Source organism: Coptis chinensis, chromosome 8 (genome assembly GCF_015680905.1).
Source record: "Coptis chinensis isolate HL-2020 chromosome 8, ASM1568090v1, whole genome shotgun sequence".
In the NCBI taxonomy this organism is placed as follows: domain Eukaryota; kingdom Viridiplantae; phylum Streptophyta; class Magnoliopsida; order Ranunculales; family Ranunculaceae; genus Coptis; species Coptis chinensis.
In genome coordinates, this window is record NC_141463.1 from 71,725,165 (window position 1) to 71,748,507 (window position 23,343).

The 23,343-nt window shown below is 37.0% G+C and overlaps 3 protein-coding genes and 1 long non-coding RNA gene across 5 annotated transcripts; 3 read left to right on the forward strand and 1 right to left on the reverse strand.

Annotated features, from left to right (window-relative positions):
* Nucleotides 1-1,826: 1,826 nt before the first annotated feature.
* On the forward strand, nt 1,827-8,860 carry LOC147482799 (neutral/alkaline invertase 3, chloroplastic-like). Of its 2 annotated transcripts, XM_086577970.1 has the most exons (7): nt 1,827-1,972; nt 2,254-3,040; nt 3,139-3,304; nt 3,387-3,598; nt 6,382-6,875; nt 6,958-7,006; nt 8,113-8,860. In XM_086577970.1, the coding sequence occupies exons 2-7, from the start codon at nt 2,315-2,317 to the stop codon at nt 8,437-8,439; spliced, it is 1,974 nt and encodes a 657-aa protein (XP_086434096.1). In that variant the 5' UTR covers nt 1,827-1,972; nt 2,254-2,314; the 3' UTR covers nt 8,440-8,860. The 2 variants fall into 2 exon arrangements, with proteins under 2 accessions (XP_086434096.1, XP_086434097.1); XM_086577971.1 differs by lacking the exon at nt 1,827-1,972 and having other exon boundaries at nt 2,019-3,040.
* Nucleotides 8,861-8,896: 36 nt separating this feature from the next.
* LOC147482800 (regulatory protein RecX family protein) lies at nt 8,897-11,646 on the forward strand. Its single transcript, XM_086577972.1, has 2 exons — nt 8,897-10,153; nt 11,419-11,646. The coding sequence occupies exon 1, from the start codon at nt 9,216-9,218 to the stop codon at nt 10,002-10,004; it is 789 nt and encodes a 262-aa protein (XP_086434098.1). The 5' UTR covers nt 8,897-9,215; the 3' UTR covers nt 10,005-10,153; nt 11,419-11,646.
* A 537-nt stretch (nt 11,647-12,183) lies between these two features.
* On the forward strand, nt 12,184-15,881 carry LOC147482801 (uncharacterized). Its single transcript, XR_015203983.1, has 2 exons — nt 12,184-13,602; nt 15,112-15,881. It is a non-coding gene; the product is annotated as an uncharacterized LOC147482801 (long non-coding RNA).
* LOC147482802 (serine/threonine-protein kinase KIPK2-like) lies at nt 13,816-18,669 on the reverse strand. The gene is made up of 3 exons (XM_086576420.1): nt 18,335-18,669; nt 15,881-17,830; nt 13,816-14,999 (listed from the first exon to the last, which is right to left on the reverse strand). The coding sequence occupies exons 2-3, from the start codon at nt 17,659-17,661 to the stop codon at nt 14,159-14,161; spliced, it is 2,622 nt and encodes an 873-aa protein (XP_086432546.1). The 5' UTR covers nt 17,662-17,830; nt 18,335-18,669; the 3' UTR covers nt 13,816-14,158.
* Between the last annotated feature and the right edge of the window lie 4,674 nt (nt 18,670-23,343).

A 23,343-nucleotide genomic window follows, 5' to 3' on the forward strand; every position in this document is an offset into this window, starting at 1 on the left:
GGGTAGCTTACAGTTTAATATTTGCAATGGATCTAAGATCTACGATGCAAGTCAAGTGTCTAAACAGGTTACATCAAAACTTTTTATTGTATATGGTTTAGCATTGTCTTGACGATTCCGACAAACGCACGGATGTCATTTGTAATACCAGCCAGAAAGCCTACAAGTTTAACTTATTATTAACAAATAAACAATAAGTTCAAATTCTAAAAATACTAACCTCCCCGGTTGTTATTGTTTCCTACATCCCTCAACTTAGAATACCCGAGGCATTCGTGATTATTATATTTTCAGGCCTCCAAGACCCATGAAATTTATGAACTCTTAGAAAGCAACAAAGAGCGTCTCGTACAGAACTACAATTATTACACCATAATTGAAATTAATAATTAAATTCTCAACACATCATAAATAAACTCTCAACACAAACATAAATTATTAATTAAATTACTTACAATAACATTTCTTTCCCTCAACTTGAAAGATTTATCACTCGACCATTCGCATCAAAAGTAAACAACTGATTGAGCGCTGCTCCATTGAGATAGTTAGCCATGGTCTGCTCACCGTGTCGTTCGTAACCAATTCGGAAGTTTGTACTCATAGAGACACCAAATCTAACAACAAGGATGTGAGGTTGATCAAGTGAGGTGTGATTATGACAAATATTGGCACCACTAGACTGATTTTTGTGATTTCGTAAATCCTTGTCTTGTGGTGTGTGTTATTTGTTACATCTCTTTACTTGTTTATGCTTTGCTAGTTTAAGAGATATTGAGTTTGTGTGTTGGGTATAGTTAATAATACTTGTCTTTATCAAATATCCCACATTTGTGATTGATATTGTTATTGAATACTTGTTTCCGTTATGTGTCTGTCACAACATATTTCATAAAAACAAGGTAAGTTGATGGACTAAAGAGTGTTTACGATTGACATATAATATTTTAAGTTGTATATGAATATGTTTAGGATAATTTTTTATCCATGTTAATATATGTGTTATTCACTTAAAGAAAAATATTGTACATTTTTTATGTGTAATGTTTACGAGTACCAATTTATATTTTTTTGTTTATACTGGTTTTAGTTGACGATATTTTACTTACATAAAATATTATGACTAGAGTTTTATTGACTATTCCATAAAAGTAAGGTAAGTTGACGGATTAAAGAGTGTTAAAATATAACAATATAGTTAACAAATTTTTTATTGTGAGTTGAAAAAGTTTAGAACACGCCGACATACATGCAATAGTCCACGTGTTATAGGAAGAGGAGGGTGGAGGGCTTTATGGTGTAAAAATAATCGAGAAAATATAACAACTTGAGGCAGTTAACTGGAATCTAAGCCGAATTAATAATTATACTACCATTTTATTTATCAGGAGTCATATAGTCAACTATGCTCAACCAAAATTTCATATATTGTTGGATACTAGTATTTGTTTGCGCCGTATGACACAGATACGCACGTTTTCAGCGAGGAGTAATATAACAGTGGTGTTTGGAGAAGAAAACAACAAATCAAGGGGGTTTGTTTGGAGAAGAAAACAAAATAGGGGATTCTATGGGTCTGTTTGAGATCACTATACCACTAGATGACCCCACATTCATCCACGTCATACGCCAAAAAAACGGTTACAGCCAGTAGGATGGAGGCCCTGCGGCCCCACACTTCCCTTATTTGTTATATAGAGAAGAGATAAAGATAAAGATAAATATATATATATATATATCGGTAAACTAGAAAACCAATATCAATATTTCCGATTTTGAATTGACGATATATATCAGTAGATATTTTGAACAAAACAAGAAAAAATGAGAGGAAGCCAAAAAAGTAAGATAACGTGGAAAGTTATCTAATAACGAAAAATTTGAAATCGAAGTTCCGCACGGAAAAGTACAACGAGGAGACAAAACTTGACCCACTCAAACAAACTAGTGTTTATTTGGATCAAAATAATAGGTCAGCCTTTTTATTATTATCCAATTATGATCATCATCAACTTGTTAATAAATAAATAGTAATAATAATAACCTACGTACGTACGTACGTATGTTTATCTCTAAGTTTTGTGTTTGCACTGCAATATTGTTTAGACATTTTGTTCATTTTGCTTAAACTGCTAGTTTGTTTGTGTAGCAGCTATTATGTCTAATATTGACGTGGACCGATATCGAGTTTATCAAAATGAATTTAGATGAACCTTGTTATTAAGATATTGATTATTGACTTGTTGAATATAGGTAATTAGTTGGACATATCAAGATTCGGTCATTATTATTTTTTGGCTAAAGAGGAATATACATGTACAGAATGAGCACGTCATTGATGTTTTTGCAAGTTCGTCAATTTTGGTCTGATCCGTTTTTGGGAAGTTCGGATTCATTATTGGCTGTTAACTCCAATGTGAAGTGCCATAGGAGGAGAAGGTATTTAGGAAACATACCATCTGTCAAGTGTTCCAGAGTGGTAAAAAGTCATTTAGGAGGAACTCATGGCTGTAGGATTCAAGGGTTTAGTGGTGTCTGTAAAGGTAAAAGTTCAGTTGATCGATTTCAGTTATCGACTTGCCGATGTCAAAAGGCGGAAAGTATTAGTGAGTTAGATACTGAAGATGGAGATGAAAATTGGTTGGTGGATGCGACAAAGAATTCAATATCAAATAACGGCGAGGTGAACGGTCCAATTGTTAAAGGCTTTCCGGAGGAGGTTCAGCATTTGAAAAACGGAAAGGAAGGCTTACAATCAAATGGTGCATTAAAAGGAGGTGGTGCAGCAGTAGAAAGTACCTTACATAAGGCCAGCATAGATTCTTTTGAGGATGAAGCATGGAATCTCTTACAGGAGTCTATGGTTTACTACTGCGGGAGTCCTATTGGAACAATAGCTGCAAAGGATCCAACCACTTCTAATGTTTTGAACTACGACCAGGTCTTTATTCGTGACTTTATACCATCTGGGCTAGCTTTCCTTTTGAAGGGAGAGTATGATATTGTCCGCAATTTCATCCTGCACACTCTGCAGTTGCAGGTACTATAGTTTTTCCATTATAACCTTTTGTCATCGTACATATTTCTTCAGGTATGTGCCTGCAAATTTTTAGACTTTACTCTATATGTGTTTGTCAGAGCTGGGAGAAAACAATGGACTGCCATAGTCCTGGGCAGGGACTCATGCCTGCAAGCTTCAAGGTACGTACTGTTCCACTTGATGGTGATGAGTTTGCAACTGAAGAAGTTTTGGATCCTGACTTTGGAGAAGCGGCAATTGGTCGTGTTGCTCCAGTTGATTCTGGTAAACTATATTTCAGCAATTCTTCTCGAGTAAGGTTTTAAAGATAGTAACATATACTAAATAACAATCTATGTAACATTAGGATTATGGTGGATTATTCTGCTACGAGCATATGGAAAAGCCTCTGGAGATCTTTCTGTTCAGGAGAGAATTGACGTGCAAACAGGAATCAAGATGATATTGAAGTTATGTCTTGCAGATGGTTTTGACATGTTTCCAACATTGCTGGTGACAGATGGTTCGTGCATGATAGACCGCCGCATGGGTATTCATGGCCATCCTCTGGAAATTCAGGTATATGTATTAACTGTTTTACTTGTTCATCCACGTCATGCAAGACAGTTTTCTATCATATATTGGTTTTGTTTCCAGCCATATATCACTCTGTGATAAATGAAGTCCATTTCTTGTGTTTCTATTGGTTATACATTACTTTTTATCTAACAATGCACAAAGTGGAGAAATTAGTGCAGTAAATGGGCTCTTCAAATAAATAAACCAACCTTGAATGTTAAATTTGGTATCATTAGTAGGTGACCAGCCACATTCTCAATATTATTAGACTTTGATGGCCGACCATCAAGCAGAGTCTTGAACGTATCTATCAAGAAGGCTGTTAGGTAAGCCTACGCTCATCAGTGGCTTCCAACTTAGGAAAGATGTTTGATAACGGGATAGAACTCGCTTCACATGTTCAGCTCCCCACACTATGTTCCATTCGAATGTTCTCTGGGAATGAAGCTGCACACACTCCTTGAAGTACATAAAAGGTTTGTGATTCAAGCGGATTGATCTGATCTGATTATTCTGAATAATTAACTGACAAGGGTTTGGTTAAGGACAAACTATTGTGTCAAAAGCAGAAATAGTTTCCAGTGAGAAATGTTCTCCCTTGCAATAAGAGCCCTTTAATTCCTATATCATCACCTTATTTATAGTAGAGCTTCAAAGGAAACCAATTTCCTATTTGGCTGCATAGAGTCCTGGGAAGGGATGAAGCTGTATCTAATTACAATCGTGTGATGGATCCACTACAAAGTGGTTGCTATCTAATTCTAAATAGGGTGGGACTATCCCTGTTTCCATTTTCCATGTCCAATCTTTTTTGGGATCTTGCAAGAACATTATCAGAATTCAAGTTTCTCCTTTCGAATTATGATGTTGGAGACATGGAAATGGGACAGTCAATGTTAAGGTCTCAACAAGTAGGGACCATGGGAATGACCAAATGACATGTGGACACAATCCAATGGATGAAAAATAGCTACCACAGTGTGTTCTAATGAAAAGAATGAGACAAAATGATGCAGAGATCCTCAAAAAGAGGGGAGATTTAAGAAGAAGAAGATTTGAATTGAAGAACAATAGAATTTGGTGGAGTTAATTAGAATTTAGAGAGTTCATAATTCAATAATCAATGATAATGTGATCGCTATTTCATTACAAGTACCTATTTATAGCTTAGAAACCCTAAAATAGCTATTTGTTTTAAAAACAGACTAAAAGGTCTATTGGACCGAAGCTGGCTCGGCTTCGGATCCATGTAGCAGTAAAAACATTTCCTCAGGTATAGCTGATTGAGTAAGGCGAGTGGCGCCTGGGGACAAGTGTCTGGACCTTGGCAACATCTACCCGGGGTGCTTTCGGATCTGTTTTTAAAACCATTTGAATATGGGATGCTAGCTTGAAAGCGTTCTTCCAAAGTTCCGTGGCATGGGGTATTAATTCTACATCATGTTTGTTAGCCGTTGCCAGTATTACCTATTAAGGCCTCCACATCGTCCTATTTCTCCTTAGCAACAATTATTAGAGGCTCTTGATATAGCAACTAAACAAAATTTAGACCATGTTTCCTTCTTTGGACTCTGTTGTCTACATCTTTATACAAAATTCAACTTCCTTGTTTTGTGCCTCCTATTGTCACCAGTCCCCTGTTAGGCTGTTACTCAAATCCACGTCAAATTGCAAAAGGAAACTCTATCACACATGGTTGTTGGATTTATTTGTCTCCATTTATATAAACGGCGTTCTCTTTGCCTGTAACTGGTGTTAACCTGATTTTTGTGATAGATTCATGATTCATCTGATAAGTTGCTTTGAACCTTTTCTTTCTGCTATGTACTTTCTGTTTTTCCTTACCAGTTTCCTAAATTCTACACATGGGTCAAACTAATGTCATCTCTAGATCAAAAGCTACTTATTTCATTTCTGTAATTCTTGAGCATGCAGGCACACAGCTTGGTTTTAATAGAATAAAAATATTGTAGCGTTCTTTCATAGATTAAGTAAAACATGTTTGGGTTTTTAAGGTATTCTGGGGCTTTGTGATTAGGTTCAAGAAACAAGGAAATGGCCGATTTGCTTCTATACACGTCACTGCCTAAGTTGCATGGACGCGGTACATTCCCAAAAATTTCTGTGTTGACAGTGTCGGATGGACACTCGCAGACACTGTTAAACTATTTAAAGCTGTTAATCGCAACAATGTTAGCCTATTTAATCAGTGGAAGATTCTTAATAGAAAAACAAGGAAGTTACCCGTAATAGTCAGTTTTGTTTATAGGAACGATGGATATAGATCCTAATTTCCAGGTATCCCAATGAATCAGTTGGTGAATTCTATTTATGGGAAAAGATTGTGTTGGATTTATGAGGGAGAATCCACCTGGAATATGAACAGAGAAAGAAAATAAGGCATTAACAATGTGATCTGCTAGTCCAGCATTGCATAATCCACTGCTAGTCTCTCTTTAATGCAAGGAAGTGCATTTTGTCAACTGCCCCTAAGGCCAGCTTAGGTATTTTGGTCCCAGGTCTCTTACAATTAAGATTCTGAAGTATATATAATTTTTCATTATAATATATAAGTGTATCAGCCACATCCCGGTGTGTCGGACACCGACACACGTATCAATGTCAATGTAACTTAGGTCACTACTTACGGCAGTATTTTGAGGATCGTAGTGTTATGGCCATATATGGGTATATGGACGTTCATGTGTTATACTGAGCTGAGGTTTCTTTGTTACACCAGTGACTCATGCATAACATTCTGAAATATATATTACTTTTTGCAGGCCTTATTTTATTCGGCTCTAGTTGGTGCTCGTGAAATGCTTGCACCTGAGGATGGATCAGCTGATCTTATAAGAGCGTTAAATAATCGTCTGGTGGCATTGTCATTTCATATCAGGGAATATTATTGGGTTGACATGAAAAAACTCAATGAGATCTACCGCTATAAAACAGAAGAGTACTCATATGACGCTGTTAACAAGTTCAACATATACCCTGATCAGATTCCTCCTTGGCTAATGGAATGGATGCCTAATGAAGGAGGCTATTTAATTGGGAACTTACAGCCAGCTCACATGGATTTCCGTTTCTTCTCACTTGGGAACTTGTGGTCTGTAGTTAGCAGTTTGGCAACAAGAGATCAATCACATGCCATACTGGATCTCGTAGAAGCGAAATGGTCAGATTTGGTAGCAGACATGCCTTTCAAGATATGTTATCCTGCTCTTGAGGGTCAGGAGTGGCGAATTATTACGGGAAGTGATCCCAAGAACACGTAAGTTTCTTTGTTATGTACTTAGTAGCAAGCAGTCCTCTTCTTTCAGCTATCATCTCCAACTCATATATCTCTGGTGCAGGCCTTGGTCTTACCACAATGCCGGTTCTTGGCCAACTTTGCTTTGGCAGGTAGGTTTTGCCATATTCTTGTTATAATTTAAAGTCCGTATAACATTCTCTGGGAGTATTGTAGGATACCTATTATTCAACTTGACTAGATATGCTTCAAATCTTGTACAGTATATAGATTATAGGGTCATTGATGTGTTCTTGAGGGCGGAAACAACTTCAGTTGAACACCAATAATTAAACTAGGGCTAATTTCGAACCCTAATTTGATAGAAAAAGAGGATTTTAGGTAAACCCTAAAATCTACACACTTTAATACGAAAATCACACACCATATATTCCACAATCAACCTCCTAAGTTGTGAGTTCATAGGCCTTATTATACAAATTAATCCTTGTAGCACAAGGAATCCTAAAGGGAAACCACCTGAGGTAAAAGTAATTCCTACTAGAATAGCAACTACATATTATACTAGACTTCTAATATGCATTATTCCATCCGTCATATTTTTTGGAATTCTTCTAGTTTACATTTTCTACTTGATGTCTTGATGTGACAACTCTGGGGGTTTGTACCAATAATATGATACACTTCTAAGACTTATACCATGAGGAACGGTTTAATGATGTGGATGTCAATGCTTCCCATATATAAAATTATCAGCTGATTTTCCTTGGGAGTTAATAATAGTATAGCATATAGACCATTAGAGAATTAGAGAATTTCTATTTAGACATGTGAATTGCAGCCTAATACAATGAGGCAAGGAGCTGAAAGTTTGGCTATTGCTAGTAACTTATTAGCACTGCAGTTTACACGTCTGAGCCCAGTGATGGAAATAGTGTGAAATGGTATATGCAATGTACTTAAAAACTGAAGCTTTCCTACTAGCTATAAGCCGGCGTATCATGATCCCATATTTGCATTTGAAAACCTTATATATGGAGATGTGGTTCATGGAAGTCATACCCTCCTGATGTACCATGCTCCTATCTATTTGTGTAAACAACAACCTACGCATGTGGTGGGGGACCTACTTGAGTGCACCATGTTAATCTCCTCTAAGAGAACTAACCTAAATTGACCGATTTGAGATACCCTCACTTATCTTAAATAGGAGTTTAAATTGTTTTTCAGCAAATAACCTTTCTAGAGTTTGTTTCAGCTCACAGTGGCTTGCATAAAGATGGATAGACCAGAGATTGCTGCTAAAGCTGTTGAGATTATGGAGAAGCGCATATCACTAGACAAGTGGCCAGAGTATTATGACACTAAAAGAGGCAGATTCATTGGGAAACAAGCATGTCTGTACCAAACCTGGTCTATTGCAGGATATCTTGTCTCAAAGCTCCTCCTTAAGAATCCTAGTTTAGCAAAGATACTAACTAGTGAAGAGGATCAAGAGCTTGTTACTGCGTTCTACTGCATGATCGATAACAATCCAAGAAGAAAGCGGGGACGGAAACCATCGAAAAAGAGTTACATAGTATGATTTTTATGACAAAAGCTTTCAGTATATCAGTGAATATGGTGGGAAAGCAGGCAGAGATGAAAAATAATTAACAGAACTTTTCGAGTATACACAACAGATCCGAATTTGTGCTTTATTGAGCTGAGGGATTGCCCCCCAATATTGAAGCTCATACTTGTTTAGGCTAATCAAATTGTATTATAATTTTGACTTCTCATTTTACCCTCGTCTTGATGGGCAAGTTGGAACAGATTTCTGGTGGTCTTGTATTATTTTCACACAAGTCCAAGACTGAGTTATGTAATGGTTTTCACAGGTATAGATTTGTTATCCCGACTGATATTGATGCTGTAAAGATGATGAGCAGCTGTATATTTTTTTGATAGGGATGGTGAACAGCTGTAACATCATATACTTGGGTGAATAATATATTCTTTTGTTATTTTCTTTGATAAATAAATAAATAAATACTTAAAAATAATTTTACTTGGATGTCTGATGAAATTCAATATGTTAGGGTTGATTATACTATCTGAATCGTCGTCTTCAATTTGTTCGTCATGCTGGAATACTGTATAACGAACTTTCGTAAGTCCCATTATCCTGTCGAAATTTCAGGCTTCACGATTTCGCCATGCCACGATATTTTTGCTTCATCTGTTATTTACTTATTTTGCTTGTTGGAGGCTTTAGAGCTGTACGGTCAGATGCTCCGGTTTTGATTTCAAGGTTAGGGTTTCAATTTTACATTTCCATTTCCATTTCAGCCTTATTTTATTTTCACTAATTTTGAAAACATGTCAAATGTCATGCGTATAAACCTCACCTCAAAAATATCATTTCAGTTTAAATCCAAATTTATCCTGACTCCCTGGTTTCAAAAAACTAGTATTATCAAATACTCTACAAATAATAATCATGCCACAGACCCAATTAAATACATTCCTAATAAACCCACTTTTAGTAATGACCTCAAAACTTCACTACCCACCACACACAGGAATACAATGCATTCTATAGGCAAGAAATCACAGGAATACATTGAGTTGGAAGAAGAGTTTTGTGAAAATGAGACTAGTAGAAGTGAACAAGATGCTGAGAATTTTGCTATAGGGGCACTTGCCACAAGAGCATTAACAGCAGTCGAGTTACAAAAGAAACTGCGTGCGAAGAAATTCGCGCCCAGTGTGATTGATAAGGTGATGAAGGGGTTGCAAGATAAGGGGTTGGTTAATGATGGTTTGTATGCTGAGATATATTCTCAGTCTAGATGGTCATCGTCAACTTGGGGTCCGAAACGTATTAAGCAAGCGCTTTATAGGAAGGGTGTTAGTGAAGTTGATGCGAATAAGGCTACAAAGTATGTGTTTGAGGATAGTGGTAGTGGAGAGAATGGAGAGCAGAATGTTCTTGGCATGTCGAAAGTGTCAATGGATCGTCTGTTTAGTCAGACGTCTAAGCAATGGTTGCGAAGTCAAAATGTGGAGTATGAGAAGAGAAAGTCGAGGATTATTAGGTGGTTACAGTATCGCGGTTTTAGTTGGGGTGTTGTGAATTTAATTTTAAAGAAGTTGGAGTCCCAATAACCTCCGTAGAGCGCTGTTTATGTGTTTGTTAGAATTGGCCATGGGGTTCGTCATGCTTCGACTACTGCTTGCGGAAACAATCATGGGCTGCGTCAAGGTTGCAAACTATTGAGTAGACTACTTGAGGCTGAGCTAAAATCTGGTAAACTGTATGTTTCCTTTTTTATCATTTCCTTGCAATTTTGACTTTGGGACATTGTATGTTGAAAAGTATATGGATTCTGTCTGAGGAAATGAAACTACTTTTGTTGTTGTTATGCTCAAAATGTATCTTAATATAACATGCACAAATAGTCTTGGAGAAAAGTCTTTAAAATTACTGTATTTGGTTCAGTTTCCTGTGTTACATGTATCGCTTGAGATTCAATAAATTTTTATCTCAGGTGACACACGAGAGGTCATGAGAATGTTTACCTAGCTTTTTGTGTTTTTTGGGGGTACAAAGATTGTGCGACATTGTGGGTAATAGATGTGATTCCCCTTTTTATTGATGGATCCCACTTCCTTCATTCGAGACGTAAATTTTTCCTAGAGATGGCTTATGTGGATCTCCAAATATGGGAACCTTCTTGTGGGTGTGTTATAAGTCTATTGATCAAGCTTGTGAAAGACTTGTTCATCAGATACAATGGACATGGTAAATTGGTAACGAACGAAACCTTTTAGCTTGATTAACTGTCGAGACAGTTCCGACACTTTAAAATTTATAAACAATATCTTTTTGGCAAAACTGATAGCTTCAATTGCAGAGGAAGTAGTTCATTTCCTTGTCTAAACTGTAATACTAAAAATAAGCTAGTGTGGTATAATGTCTCTTACTTCTTATAATAAAGAAAGGTAAGAAGCAGATTACAGATTGGAAGGTGCTTCCTCTATAACCTAATTTGTACACTAAACATGTTTGTTCAAGGTTTGGCGTGATGTCCACTAGGAAAATGTCCTAGACTGTGGATACATAATATATTAATATTGATGTTGAGACCTTGTGAGGAAAACCAAAAACCCTTAAGGAGTTCTCGGCTTTGGGGGCGCTAGCTGGGGATGATATTCACACTTGGTATAGGTAGGTCGTTTCAAGTTTGGTGCGAGGGTTGACAGTTTATTCACTAAGGTGGTTGAACAGTGACATCCAGGCGTATAGCCTAGGAAGCCATTTGAAAGGCGGGTGATGGTAGCTCTAAGGTTTACACCACACTTGCTTGAGATCCTTCATATAATGAACAATCACATCCACGCATATTTAGAAGATAAGAAGATAAACCAGGTACAAGAAAAGATATATATTAGCTCTTTTATACCTCGAGGTAACGAACACAAACATTTATTTCAAGTGGGCTTAGGCGTAACTTCATGTGTATGATGGTGAGGTACCCTTAAGTTCCACTTTCTCACCCTGATTTGTTCCCAATTGCAGAAGAGTTCATTTGTATCTTTACAAGCACACGAACAGTACCTTACACACTAATATGGCAGCTATTCCTTGTACTCCAGAAGTTCAGAGCCAATAGCGTAGAAGTAAACGTAGTTATGATTCTTTGGATTCGTCCTGGCTAGATAGAGAAAGGTTGATGCGTTTTTGTAAACTTACGAGAAGTCTTCTACATTTTATTATATAATACAGTTGTTGGATAGTTCAATTGCACTACAGTTGTTAATTTGTTACTGTAAAGCTTGTGTTTAGTCAAAAAGTAAGCTGATATTGAAATTTTCTGAGAATACTCTACTCTAGTGAAAACTCATTATGTATGTTAGACCATTATTCAGCTTGGCCATTGATTGCAGCTCAGATGTTTTGATTTTGTTTGTTAAGTAGGTAATCATTAGTTAAACAAACTAGTGTAAGAGTCGTGCTTCTATTTTTCTGACGCCAATAGTTTATCGCAAGAAGCGGTTGAGGAACTGAGTTATGCTGTGCTTGGTTGTACTGAATCTGTAAGCTTCTTTCTTTCAAGTTCATAGTATTTACACATTGGGGATTCCTGTGCTTATATATTAATTAATAGACGAAAGCCAGCTTCAGCCAATAGTTTACTCAATTTTTTATATTCTTTTTTCGATTTAGCTCGCGACACAAGATAGGGACATGTTTGCTAGAAATGGCCCATAGAGTGGAAGCCAAGCACCCACACTTATCTGGTCAAGCCAGAGCATTGTTTCGTGTCCCAAGGAGACTCAATGATGAGAGCTCGCAGACCTACTCCAAACCAGCTTGTGCTGCGATTGGAATACCATCTAATAGTTTACCAAGACCGGGATATACACGTCTGACCAAGTAATGGAGATATTTGCATACTGAAAAAGGAAACCCCCTTGACAGAAACTACCTCAATATAACACTGTCACGCCATGAGGCCGAAAATTGCAGATGCCTGTCAATAGTCATGTCAATGTCAATAGGCCGAAAAACATCTAATACCAGCAGTTTGTCATGAAACTGTTATTTTCTTGCTCTTTTAAAGTATCGTTGTGCTTCTGACAGTCTAGGAATGGCTACCTGTGCATGCCTGCTTGTACTTGCATATGCATTAACACTACGAAGGTAGAAGAACAAGGGTCTGAAATATATAAGGTGCAAGAACCAGGCATATCTACTGGTACTAGCATATCTACACTGGTTTATGTAAAGGGGTGCGGGTTTGGTTCAAAGGTGTTCTACAGAGTTCCATTTTCTTGGCTGTCTAAAACTCTAAACCCTAGCAGTATTAAATCATGGGTAAAACCTACAATCATGTACGTAATTAACTAAGTTTTCTGCCATGCTTCCAACACGTTAGCTTATGTAAACCCTAAAACACGCTGCAAAATACAATAAAGACATATAGTTAATTGTATTTGGAGAGCATATATAAGCCAAAAAGTCTCGAATACAAGAGAGAGAGAAACTCACTGTGTAGACGTCTTCCTCATTGCTGCGCTGCTGGTATTTCTCATAGGAGAGCCAGATAGAAGGAAAGGAAGAGAGCAAGAAAACAGAAAACACAATTCTCGCCCTCTTCCTGACCTTCTATCAAACTCGCCTTTGAGATTGATCTTCCAATTCAAAGTGCCATGTATATTACGACAGGAAGAATGCTTTAGTTTCTATATAAATAGGTTCGTATATATATAACGTTCTAGCTTGGTCAACAAGGTACCCAAAACATTCTAATCGAGCAGTCTGAGTTCAATTGGGTTTAGAAGTTCGATCAGTTCGAGTCCTAATGCACACGAATTGGGGTGCACTGTCCTTTACGTACAAACTCTTACTTTTAATAAGTCAAATTGTTGCTTGGGGGCAACTCAATAAGCGAAAACTTGAGTCTCAAGAATGCTAAACCGAATACACTTCGAACATGATTACTGATGAAACAAGGAAGTTATTCTCTCTATAAATATACATGGAACTACGACCAATTCCCTCAAAACTATTTTTATGGTTCGGGTGATGACTTGGGGCAATGAATTAATCTCAAACAGAGGTAGACTGTAAGAGAGAGAAGATGAGGAAGAATGGTGTATAGGTTGTACGTTTCTCCTTGTCTTGCTCCTTCTCTCTTTTCCAGTCCATCTCTCTTATGAGAAATACCAGCAACGAGGATTACCAGGACAGTATATCCAGGTAAAATATATTAACTTAAACGTAATAATTTTAATTCTTGTTATTTGTCAATTTATGAATTCTTTCTTTCTTTTAGTTTGTTCACATGAGGGTTGACGTGGGTGGGTTTGTTCCAAGTAGATATGCCGCATACATCAATTTGTTCGCAGCAGGCAGACTACTTGAGTTTCAAGATGGGTAGTTTGATAATCTTCTTTGTCCCGTAAAAGTATATTTTGCTAGAAGCATGGCACAACTAAATTAACAGTATGATGGTTTCTTAATACAGGGTTTATCCAATCTATAGTTACAGTCTCACAGAACATAATCTCGAGCCCCTTTGTATGAATATCTAATTTAATCCACAGTAAAGATTCTCAATTCTCACATCTAGTACAACTAGATGAGGATATATATGCCCCAGATTTTCTGATATCTTGTTCATATTATTATACGCCAAATGGCTTTGTAGCCTTTCTTCCCTTATATCGAAATAACGAGCTACAAGTATTAACTGTAAAGAGGAAGAGAGAGGAGATGTGGGGAAACGGATTAAGAAAGATAATCAACGAGTTTGCTAGAAAGTATCAAACTCGGGGTGCTCTGCAGAAGACATTTTATACTCCACAAGCTTGTTCTCCTCAGCAGTCGTCAGAGAAACTCCTGTTTCAGAAGATTTAGGCACCGTTGGTGGGACAGCACATCTTATTAACGCCCAATTCAGCCCCTTAAAGAAGGGATGTTTTCTGATCTCAGCTGCGCCTTTGGCTGATCCAAATCGGTCCTTTGGCTCCTTTCTTAACAGCCCTCTGATCAGGTCCTTTGCCTGAGAACTTACAGACGAGCTTTCAGGGAACTTGACGCTATGCATGACCACATTGACTAAGGTGTCGTCATTTCCTGGTCCCTTAAATGGTGTTGTACCAAATAGAAGCTCATACAAAAATATTCCAAACGTCCACCAATCAACAGCATTGCCATGGCCTTCACCTCTTATTATCTCAGGGGCCAAATATTCATGCGTGCCAACAAAAGAATGAGATCGTGCATTAGTTGGTTCTGCCAGAAGCTGTGGAACCTGAGTCATTGAATTTGATTTTAGCTTACGAATGTTTGTTGGTGTGGATACGTGCCTAGGTGTGAAGCAAGGAACTTGGACCCAGGATGGTTGGACACAGAAAGGATCAGTGCAGATACATCCTACGCATGAACCTGATATCCCTTTACTGGGCGTTGGGAGAGATAAAGATGCTTTAACTAATGTGGGCTTTACTGTGCATCGGAGGGACAAATCAAAATCTGAGAGCATGATGTGACCATCTTCACGAACTAATATGTTTTCTGGCTTCAAATCCCGGTAGACTATTCCAAGCATGTGTAGGTATTCCAAAGCAAGAAGGACCTCTGCCACATAAAACCTGCAGAGATGACAACATGAATTAGTCCAGATTAGAGGTTCTACAAACATAAGCTTTTCTGGTCAAACTAATAATCATGAAAGTTTTCTTGGATGCCTTTTGTGTATTTCAGGATGTTAAACACTTCCCGGGAATTCATTCAACAGACAGCTCAACAACAATTTCTTCATTAACATGATACAAGAATGAGATTGGGCTGAAGATGACCTTCAACTCAAACTGGACTCACAAGGATTTCAAAGACCAGATGACATCTGAAAATCCACTAGGGCACGATGATGAGGCTCCACTAGCAAGTGTAAAGAAAAAAAAAATACAAAGGTTCTCATAATCCCAAATCAGTCAGTCTTCCTACTTTGTATGGAAATGTTACATGATATGAGGAATGCAACTGGTAATACAGAAGACCATAAAAAAAAAACTGGTAATACAGAATTATATATTTATAGGAGATTATTCGCATCTCTACCTTCCACTTTTCTTCAGTACAAGAGGTTTAGATACTTGCAGGAATTCTTATTTTGCTTACTAACAGATGTTTTCGTTGGCAAATTGGATGGGAATTTGGCAAACCCAATTCAACTAACTCAACTATCATAAAATTTTGACAAGAACTGTAAGAACAGGGAAGAAGCATGCTTTAGTGTCTCAAGTCTGAGAATCAGTTTGAATATTGGCCGTTTCAAAACCAATTAATGAACCGAGAATGAAGTAAAATCCCAACAAATGAACAAACGTTTTATACAGAGAATAACTAACGGTGAATACATACAAATGCATGTGCGTTCTATGTCTATGCATGAAATGTGTGTTTTATTTGACACTAAATGACGACAATGCAAATAGTATATCAGCAGTGCAGCTTAGTTCAAATTTCCTACCTGGCTGCTTGCTCAGTGAAAATACTTCCAGGCTGCTTTTGGCGCAATATGTGCAGGTCTCCCCCTGGGCAATACTCCATGACCAAAATGGAAAACTTATTTGTAGTAAAATAAGCAAATAGTGTAGGGAGAAACGGATGATCCAGTACTTGCAGTATATCTCTTTCAGTCAGGGCCCTAGGCATCTTCTTCCTGCTACCCAAAGACTCATTGTCCATAATCTTCACAGCAAACAGGCAGTTTGTTCCAGTCAGCTCAGCAAGATAAACAGTTCCTAAATCTCCACAACCTAGTCGCTTGAGCAGCTTGAAGTGCCTCAAATCTAGGCTACCATGCTGCATTTCAACCCGGCGGATTGCCTCCCACCTTAAATCTTTTGACATGTGGGGCCTACTTCCACTGCAACTAGACCCACAAACATTGCTTTCATCACTGATGCATGTAGTGCTGCTGTACGCACCAAGACTACTTTTTGAGCTTTGGGAAAAGTCTGCTGCTTCTCTTGATCTCGAGCATTCACTTGCTTTTGCATCAAAATTTCTTTTATTGCAACTGTCTAACCCCTGAACTGATTTATTTGCTTTATAATCTGCATTACTCAAACTTACATTAACATCTAGACAAGTCCTGCTGAAAGCTGGACAAGCAGGTTCCTTCAGAACATTCTGATTAGAATTTTGAGCCTGACAAACTACTTTACTTGCACTCGGACTAAGAGCACTATCGACATCTGCAATACATGTATTAGAACTACTGCATGCAGAGCTTACCTCTTTCTTCATTTTCTTATTAGGAAAACAGTTATTCTTAGGAACAGGATTGACTACACGTGGACTATTGCTGACTGATTTCTTTACCTTACTGCTGGCACTAGAGTTCAACAAAGAAGATGAAAAGTTCAGTTTGAGATTCTTCCCGAACTTCATCATTGCTCTTTTGCTCTCAATGTCCTTTGAAGCAGTAGTATCCTTACTTAGTGTTTCTGTTCTATTGCTGATATTTGAACAACATAAAGACAGTGCAGATTTCAGTTTTCCTTCCTGCCCAAGCTTCAAAGTTAACGCTTGTGTACCAACTTCTGTTGGCACAGGACCAATCCCCTCTTCCAGCTGTGCTTTTATCATGGATATCTCAGTTGTTGCAGGAACTGCAAACTGGGGAGAAGAATGAACAGTTGAGCCCAAATTTTCTTCCCTCGTTGCTTGTGAGGATATCTTCTCGGAGGAGTTCAACTTACTTTCTTCGGGAACAAGGGATATTTGTAGCAAACTCCCTTTGCTTTCATCTAGGGTTAGGCCAGAATCGTTAGCCTCAACAACCACTGCTCTGTATAGCCTCTTGACAGCAACAGCTTCTGCAACTTTTGATGACGCTGTTGACTTTGATACACGCTTCATAGCAGCAACCTCTGATGCATGGGAAATGCGTAACCCTCTTAGTGCCTGCTTCAAAGTCACAGACTCGGATATTCCAATACCTGATGCTTGAGATATACCCCCTCTAATTGGTTTCTTTGATGCAGATATTTGTGAGGAGCCTTTACTGAATTGGCATGATGGACCTAATCCCCTAGCTGAAGCTCGTAGTTCAATCGCTTCAAAGAGCTTATTAATTTCATCCTCTAATGTATACCTGCCTGCTGTTTTCTGCCTTGAAAACTTTTCAGTTCTGTCATCCACTATCGGTCCACCACTTAGACGATTAGTTTCTTTTGAATGTTGGGATGCAACCAACTCATCCCTCAGTTCAACAATTTCACAAGCTCCATGAAATGGATCCATATCTTCTACTATTTTCCTACTCAACTGACCACCAACATAAGAGAAGCAAAACGCCACAGCTTCATAGTAATCCACTTCTAAGGAGGCCTTTTGAAGATGATAAAGCAGAGGAAACAACGACTAAGATCTCCAACTTCCATCTTTGAAGTATCCGCATATTCTTCTCATACTGCAAAATTTGCCATGATTACCAACAAGTAAGACGCAGCGTAAAAATCATAGCATCTAGTGTCATATCTTAAATACACAACATCAGGTGTACGTCATATCTTAAAGCATTTGATTAGAAACACTTCTCTAATATTAGTTCCATTTATTAGCACTGTCAGTCGAAATTATATTTCACAAATGACCAGTTTATAAGCCCTGAGATACAAGATTCACTAGTCGTCTAGTCAAATGGTTTTTCTGGTCCAAAGTTCAAACTAGTTTTCATTAAGATATCCATAACGGACGGAGTTACGCTATACAATTTTCCTTGAAACAACTCATCTATAACAATTATTTCATTCTAAGGTTCACTATAACAATCACTTCGTTCTAAGATTCATCACTGGTACTTCCAAGCATAAGGCTTAAACAAGTCAACTATGAACGAAACTTAAATATGAACAGTACATAGTATTTTTTTTTTAAAAAAAAAGGCCACTGTTCAAACTAAATAGAACTTTACCTTTAGCTAGCTCAGACTCAGCATGGACACAATTTGAGTCAATGGAAAACTGTCAAAAGAGAAAAAGGAGGTAAAGGTTGCACTAGAGTTGTTGATCTTGAAGAAAGAAGATGAAGGAAAAAGTGTGTCAAGAGTGAAGAGAGCCAGAGAGCACGAGAAGAGTAAGTTGAAAGTGAATGAGGAAAGAAAGCCAGAGCCAAAGGACGAAATGCACTTCACGAGAATTTTAGTTCCAAGTTCAATTCAACAGCTCCTAGGCTCCTAACATTTGTTCTTTTTATGTATTTATTTATGGATGAATGTTGGCGGAATAGTAAAAGCGAGGGAAATTGATTTGTTGATGACTTGATGTTATGCTTGTGGACATAATACTCCCTATAGATTGATCCATTAGATTTTTCTTGGGATTGATGAACACATTTACAATTCGGCCTTGTCAGGCCGACACCAAAATTTATAGAGACTGAGACTTTACACCTGACTCATTCTATAATCCTATCCAATGCATGCCCAAAAAATCTAGAAAGAGTCCAAATCCTCTATAACCGGGTATAGATATTGATCTCTGTACTACACACACATCTCGTATCTAAGTGCACATACACACATCTCGGAGCGCACACACAGATATCGAGACACACACATCTCGGATTCGAATCAACGGCGAGATAACACGATTACAGAGATGATCTCTGTACCTGGTTGTAGAGATCTCGAGTCCATCTAGAAATATGATACTGTTAAAGGTACCCTACTGTTACTATAATGTAAGTAATAATATGGCGTACAATGCCGTTGACATTGCCTATGCACACACATTGATACTCATTAACATGGTATCAAAATCACAAATAATGCCATTGTCACATCTAGTATTGGAGGAAATATTTCTGGCACATCATTTTCAGTTTCTCTCAGCATACGTTCATAATTTCATATCAAGCCATACATGATACAACACATTTAAGTCTATCTGCGGAGTAGGACTATTATGTGGTCATCCTTTATATACGCAAACAAAAAAAAACAGCAATTTTTTATTTTGAATCAACAAACGATTTAACTCCAAATTTGTCATATTTGGTCTCCTTACCAAATATCGTGAAGACAAGCTACCAAACTATTTGCTCCAGTAGTACATATTTGTATCCCTTTAAAAAAAATCGTACATCATAGAGCCTTGTAATTTGTAAGAGCCTTGCTGACACACGCAAAAACAAACGAACAAACACACACACGCTGACACACATCTGTACATTGGGTGAATTCGGGTCAATGGCCTATTATAAGGAGGCCCAATTTGTTATCATTAAAAGATAAACAGGGAAACCTCAAATTGTCACTGATAACTGATAGAGATCATAAGACAGACGCAGGGCCCAATTAGCTTACGAAACACTGAGTCGGCTGTCGGCCTGCTATATATTTTGGCAAATTGTCAGATCAATTGCAAGTATAATTCGAAACGTACAAGATTTGCATTGTGAAGATAATCTGATAATGTCAAAAAGATAAATGTATATGTATATACAGAATTAATACAGTAATCTAGTAGGACATTAGTAGTCTAGTACTCTAGTTACAAAATTATATGGACCTTTTTCTTTTTTTTCTGAGTTCGTCTACCACGAGGATATCCCTATAGGGACGCCAGCCGAGACCGTTGGATCCGAGATCTAACGGTCCGAAAATAAAAAACAAACCCATATTCTCTCTCTTCCTTTTTGTTTTTGATTTTCGGACCGTTGGATCTCGGATCCAACGGTCTCGAAACACTCATCCCTATAGGGATATCCTCGTGGTAGCCCAGATCTTTCTTTTTTTAATACAAAGATAATTTTAGAATTATGGACTTGATTGTTAGTAATCATACTATTCATTCTTTATGTGCTCGTGGGCCCAGTTTCAACGCGGGTTAAATGGGAATCGCTCCTAATCCGGGTCGCACTTGCAAGTTGCAACAACATTGACTGATGACGGCGGTCATAACGCTGATGTTGCTTCATTCTTGTCATAGGCATCTGATCTCATTGTATATCAATTTCTAATCGAAAATCACCTAACACAAAGTAGTTATTTTATTTAAATAGAATTATCTATACTTATAAATGGGCACGTGCTAGGAGGATAGTAAGATTTAATTGGGAAAAAGGGAACCAAAGAATGATATGGGAGGTACTACTGTACTAGGATAAAATTCACGAAACTATTGCAGAATAACATTGTAGCATGTTCTATGCTAACTCGTCTAGCCAGTTACATTGAAATTGCATATGCGCAAGGAATTTTTGAGCATAATCAAATAACATATTGCTTTAGAAGATAGTAACAAAGATTTACATTTATATTCATATCAAGTAGGCTCAAGCAAATTACGATTGGAGTTCTTACAAAAAAAACTATAATGACAAAGAGCCAAAAAATATGCTAAAATTTGTAATGATTCGTATATATTATTCAAAAAAAATGATTCATATTCCTTTAACATATCAAAAACTATCACTCACAATAAGTAATTGAATCCTACATAAAAAGTGAAAACTCTAAATTCTTGTTGTAGATACCCTTGATTGTTAGATGTTTCATCGATCTTTCATTAATGATCAACGCATATATCTTGAAAGTAATATACATGTTACAATTCTATATAAATGAAAGTAAAATATATTATGGAAATAAAAATACAACGGTTACCTATTATATGATGAAGCACTTTGGCTCTAGCATACAACTCTATGATACTAGCACTTATCCTCCTCAATTATATGACGCTAAAGACTGAGAAAGCAATATAGCACTTGACATTTAGGGACTTGCTTTCGATATCAATGTGATAAATAACCTGAAAGTGAACACAAAAATGTTAATAGAGTGTGGCAATGATCCTTGTCTTCAACACACAAAGAAGATATTGGTCTTTTTTTATAGTAATATGTCGTATATGTATATCGGTTATGAAATCGACTGCACATGGAGCTGCATTCGAATCTAGTAAATCATAGACATTGTGTAGATCTAGTAACAATGGTTATAATTTTCTAATTCATCCCCACCTCCCACGTCATCAAGGCTTCATTCATTCATTCCCCTTCATGTGAAATGACGATGAGTTGTCGCATTTGGTTTGCAAACATTCTAGTCCCATTCCTTGAATACCTCAGATCAATATGTCCATGCTTGCACAATTGAGATGCTTTGCCTAATTTAACTTTTTTGTTGACTTCATTTCCACTAACGCTCTTCCGCGCAATATAATCCTCCTAGACACAAAGCTTTAGTGCCTGACATGTAGAATTTTTTGTACTACAATCATATACAATAATTATTTATTTGTTATAGAAAAGATGCTAAAATGCTAATCGATTATCCATAACACCAAAAAGCAATCAAAATTCAATGTACGATGAATCCTACAACATGAATGAGTGATACACAGATTTATGAATGAGGCATGACCCACTTCTACGATCATGGGCGTAGGGAGCTTCTATAACAATGTTGACACCATTTTTTTTTTATCACGGTTGAAGGTTTGAACGTTACAGGCCTGTCACTTGGAGTCTAGTGGCAAAGACCATGTGAGTTTATATGGAATGTTGATAAGGAAATTGTGTGACATTGCTAAAATTCTAATCAAAATCTAATTTATACCTCCTACCAAGAACCATTGAAGGAAAATGTGATTCCCGAAGACTCATCGACTGAACCACTTAATACCAAAATGTTACAATGGATGTGGTTAAAAGCATGCATGCATTTTATTACGCAAGCCTTTAAACCAGAACATACCACATAAGCAATATCCATATATCTGGTTTTCTCCTAATCCCCCTAATGATATAAAGAGTGAAGGATAGCCAAATAAATCCATATCTAAAGCAATTTACATAGACCAAACATAATTCAAAGAATTGTGACATAAGTAAATAATAAATACAAAAGAAAACATTTATTAAAAAGTTCCATTAAGGTATTTTTCTAAATTTCATCGTATTAGTGCCTTAAAATAAAAAATAAAAACCTAAGACCATTGTGATACTGTGCAGTCTAACTCCCTAAGAATGAAAGAGTTAGTAAGCACCTTTTACAAAAACCTATGACAACCAATACAAAAAATGATCCTAGATGAGCACTAAAAAAGTTGAATATGGATACCAAACTAAAGTGAACTTAAATATTTTTAACAAATACACATATTTTATGATCCAATATTTCTTTTAACAAAAACAAAAAAAGAAATGATAACAAACTGTTAATGCAACCAATAACACGTGGTTGTTAATTACACCGACAATGAGGAAGAGATTGAAAACATAATGTCCTATATGTACATTGTAAAGTCTAACTTGATAACTTATTAGTAACCATCTGATGAGTCAATAATTGTTTGGTTTACCCAGGAATGAAGCGAATAACGTAAGCAATGAAATGAGTCAATACATATAGTAATAACAAATGCGAGGATTCTTTGAAGTGGGTCATAGCTTGGGTGAACTATTGTCATAGATGTGTATTGGTTGCCCATTTATGATCCCCTTATGTGAAGAGGCGTAACTGTGTGGGATTAGCTTTAAAATTCTTTTAGGAGCAACAAGACTTGAAAATCCAAACACATTAATAAGACTAGCAGTAATAAGATTCAGAAATCCAGATGCGTCTCTTGAGAATGGCAACCATTTTCCAAAATGGTGATATTTATTAGATTTTCAATCCCAGAGAACAAACCAAGATTTTCAAACAGTAGAAAAAAATTGCTAAAGAAGTAAAATGTTTATAGGTGCTATCTCAAACAGTAAACACGATGAAAAATAGGAAGAAGGAGATAGAAAAGAAGAAGAGTGGTACCTGTTTGTTTCTGAAAAAGAAAAACCTTATTTGAGGTTGACTGCAAATTTAAAACAAATAATAAATTAGAAATTCAGTAAAATAGAAATTGAGTGAGAAACTCAAATTGACGATTATCGTAATGCAAGTGAAATTCAGTTAGTAATAAGGGTGGAATTCAAGCT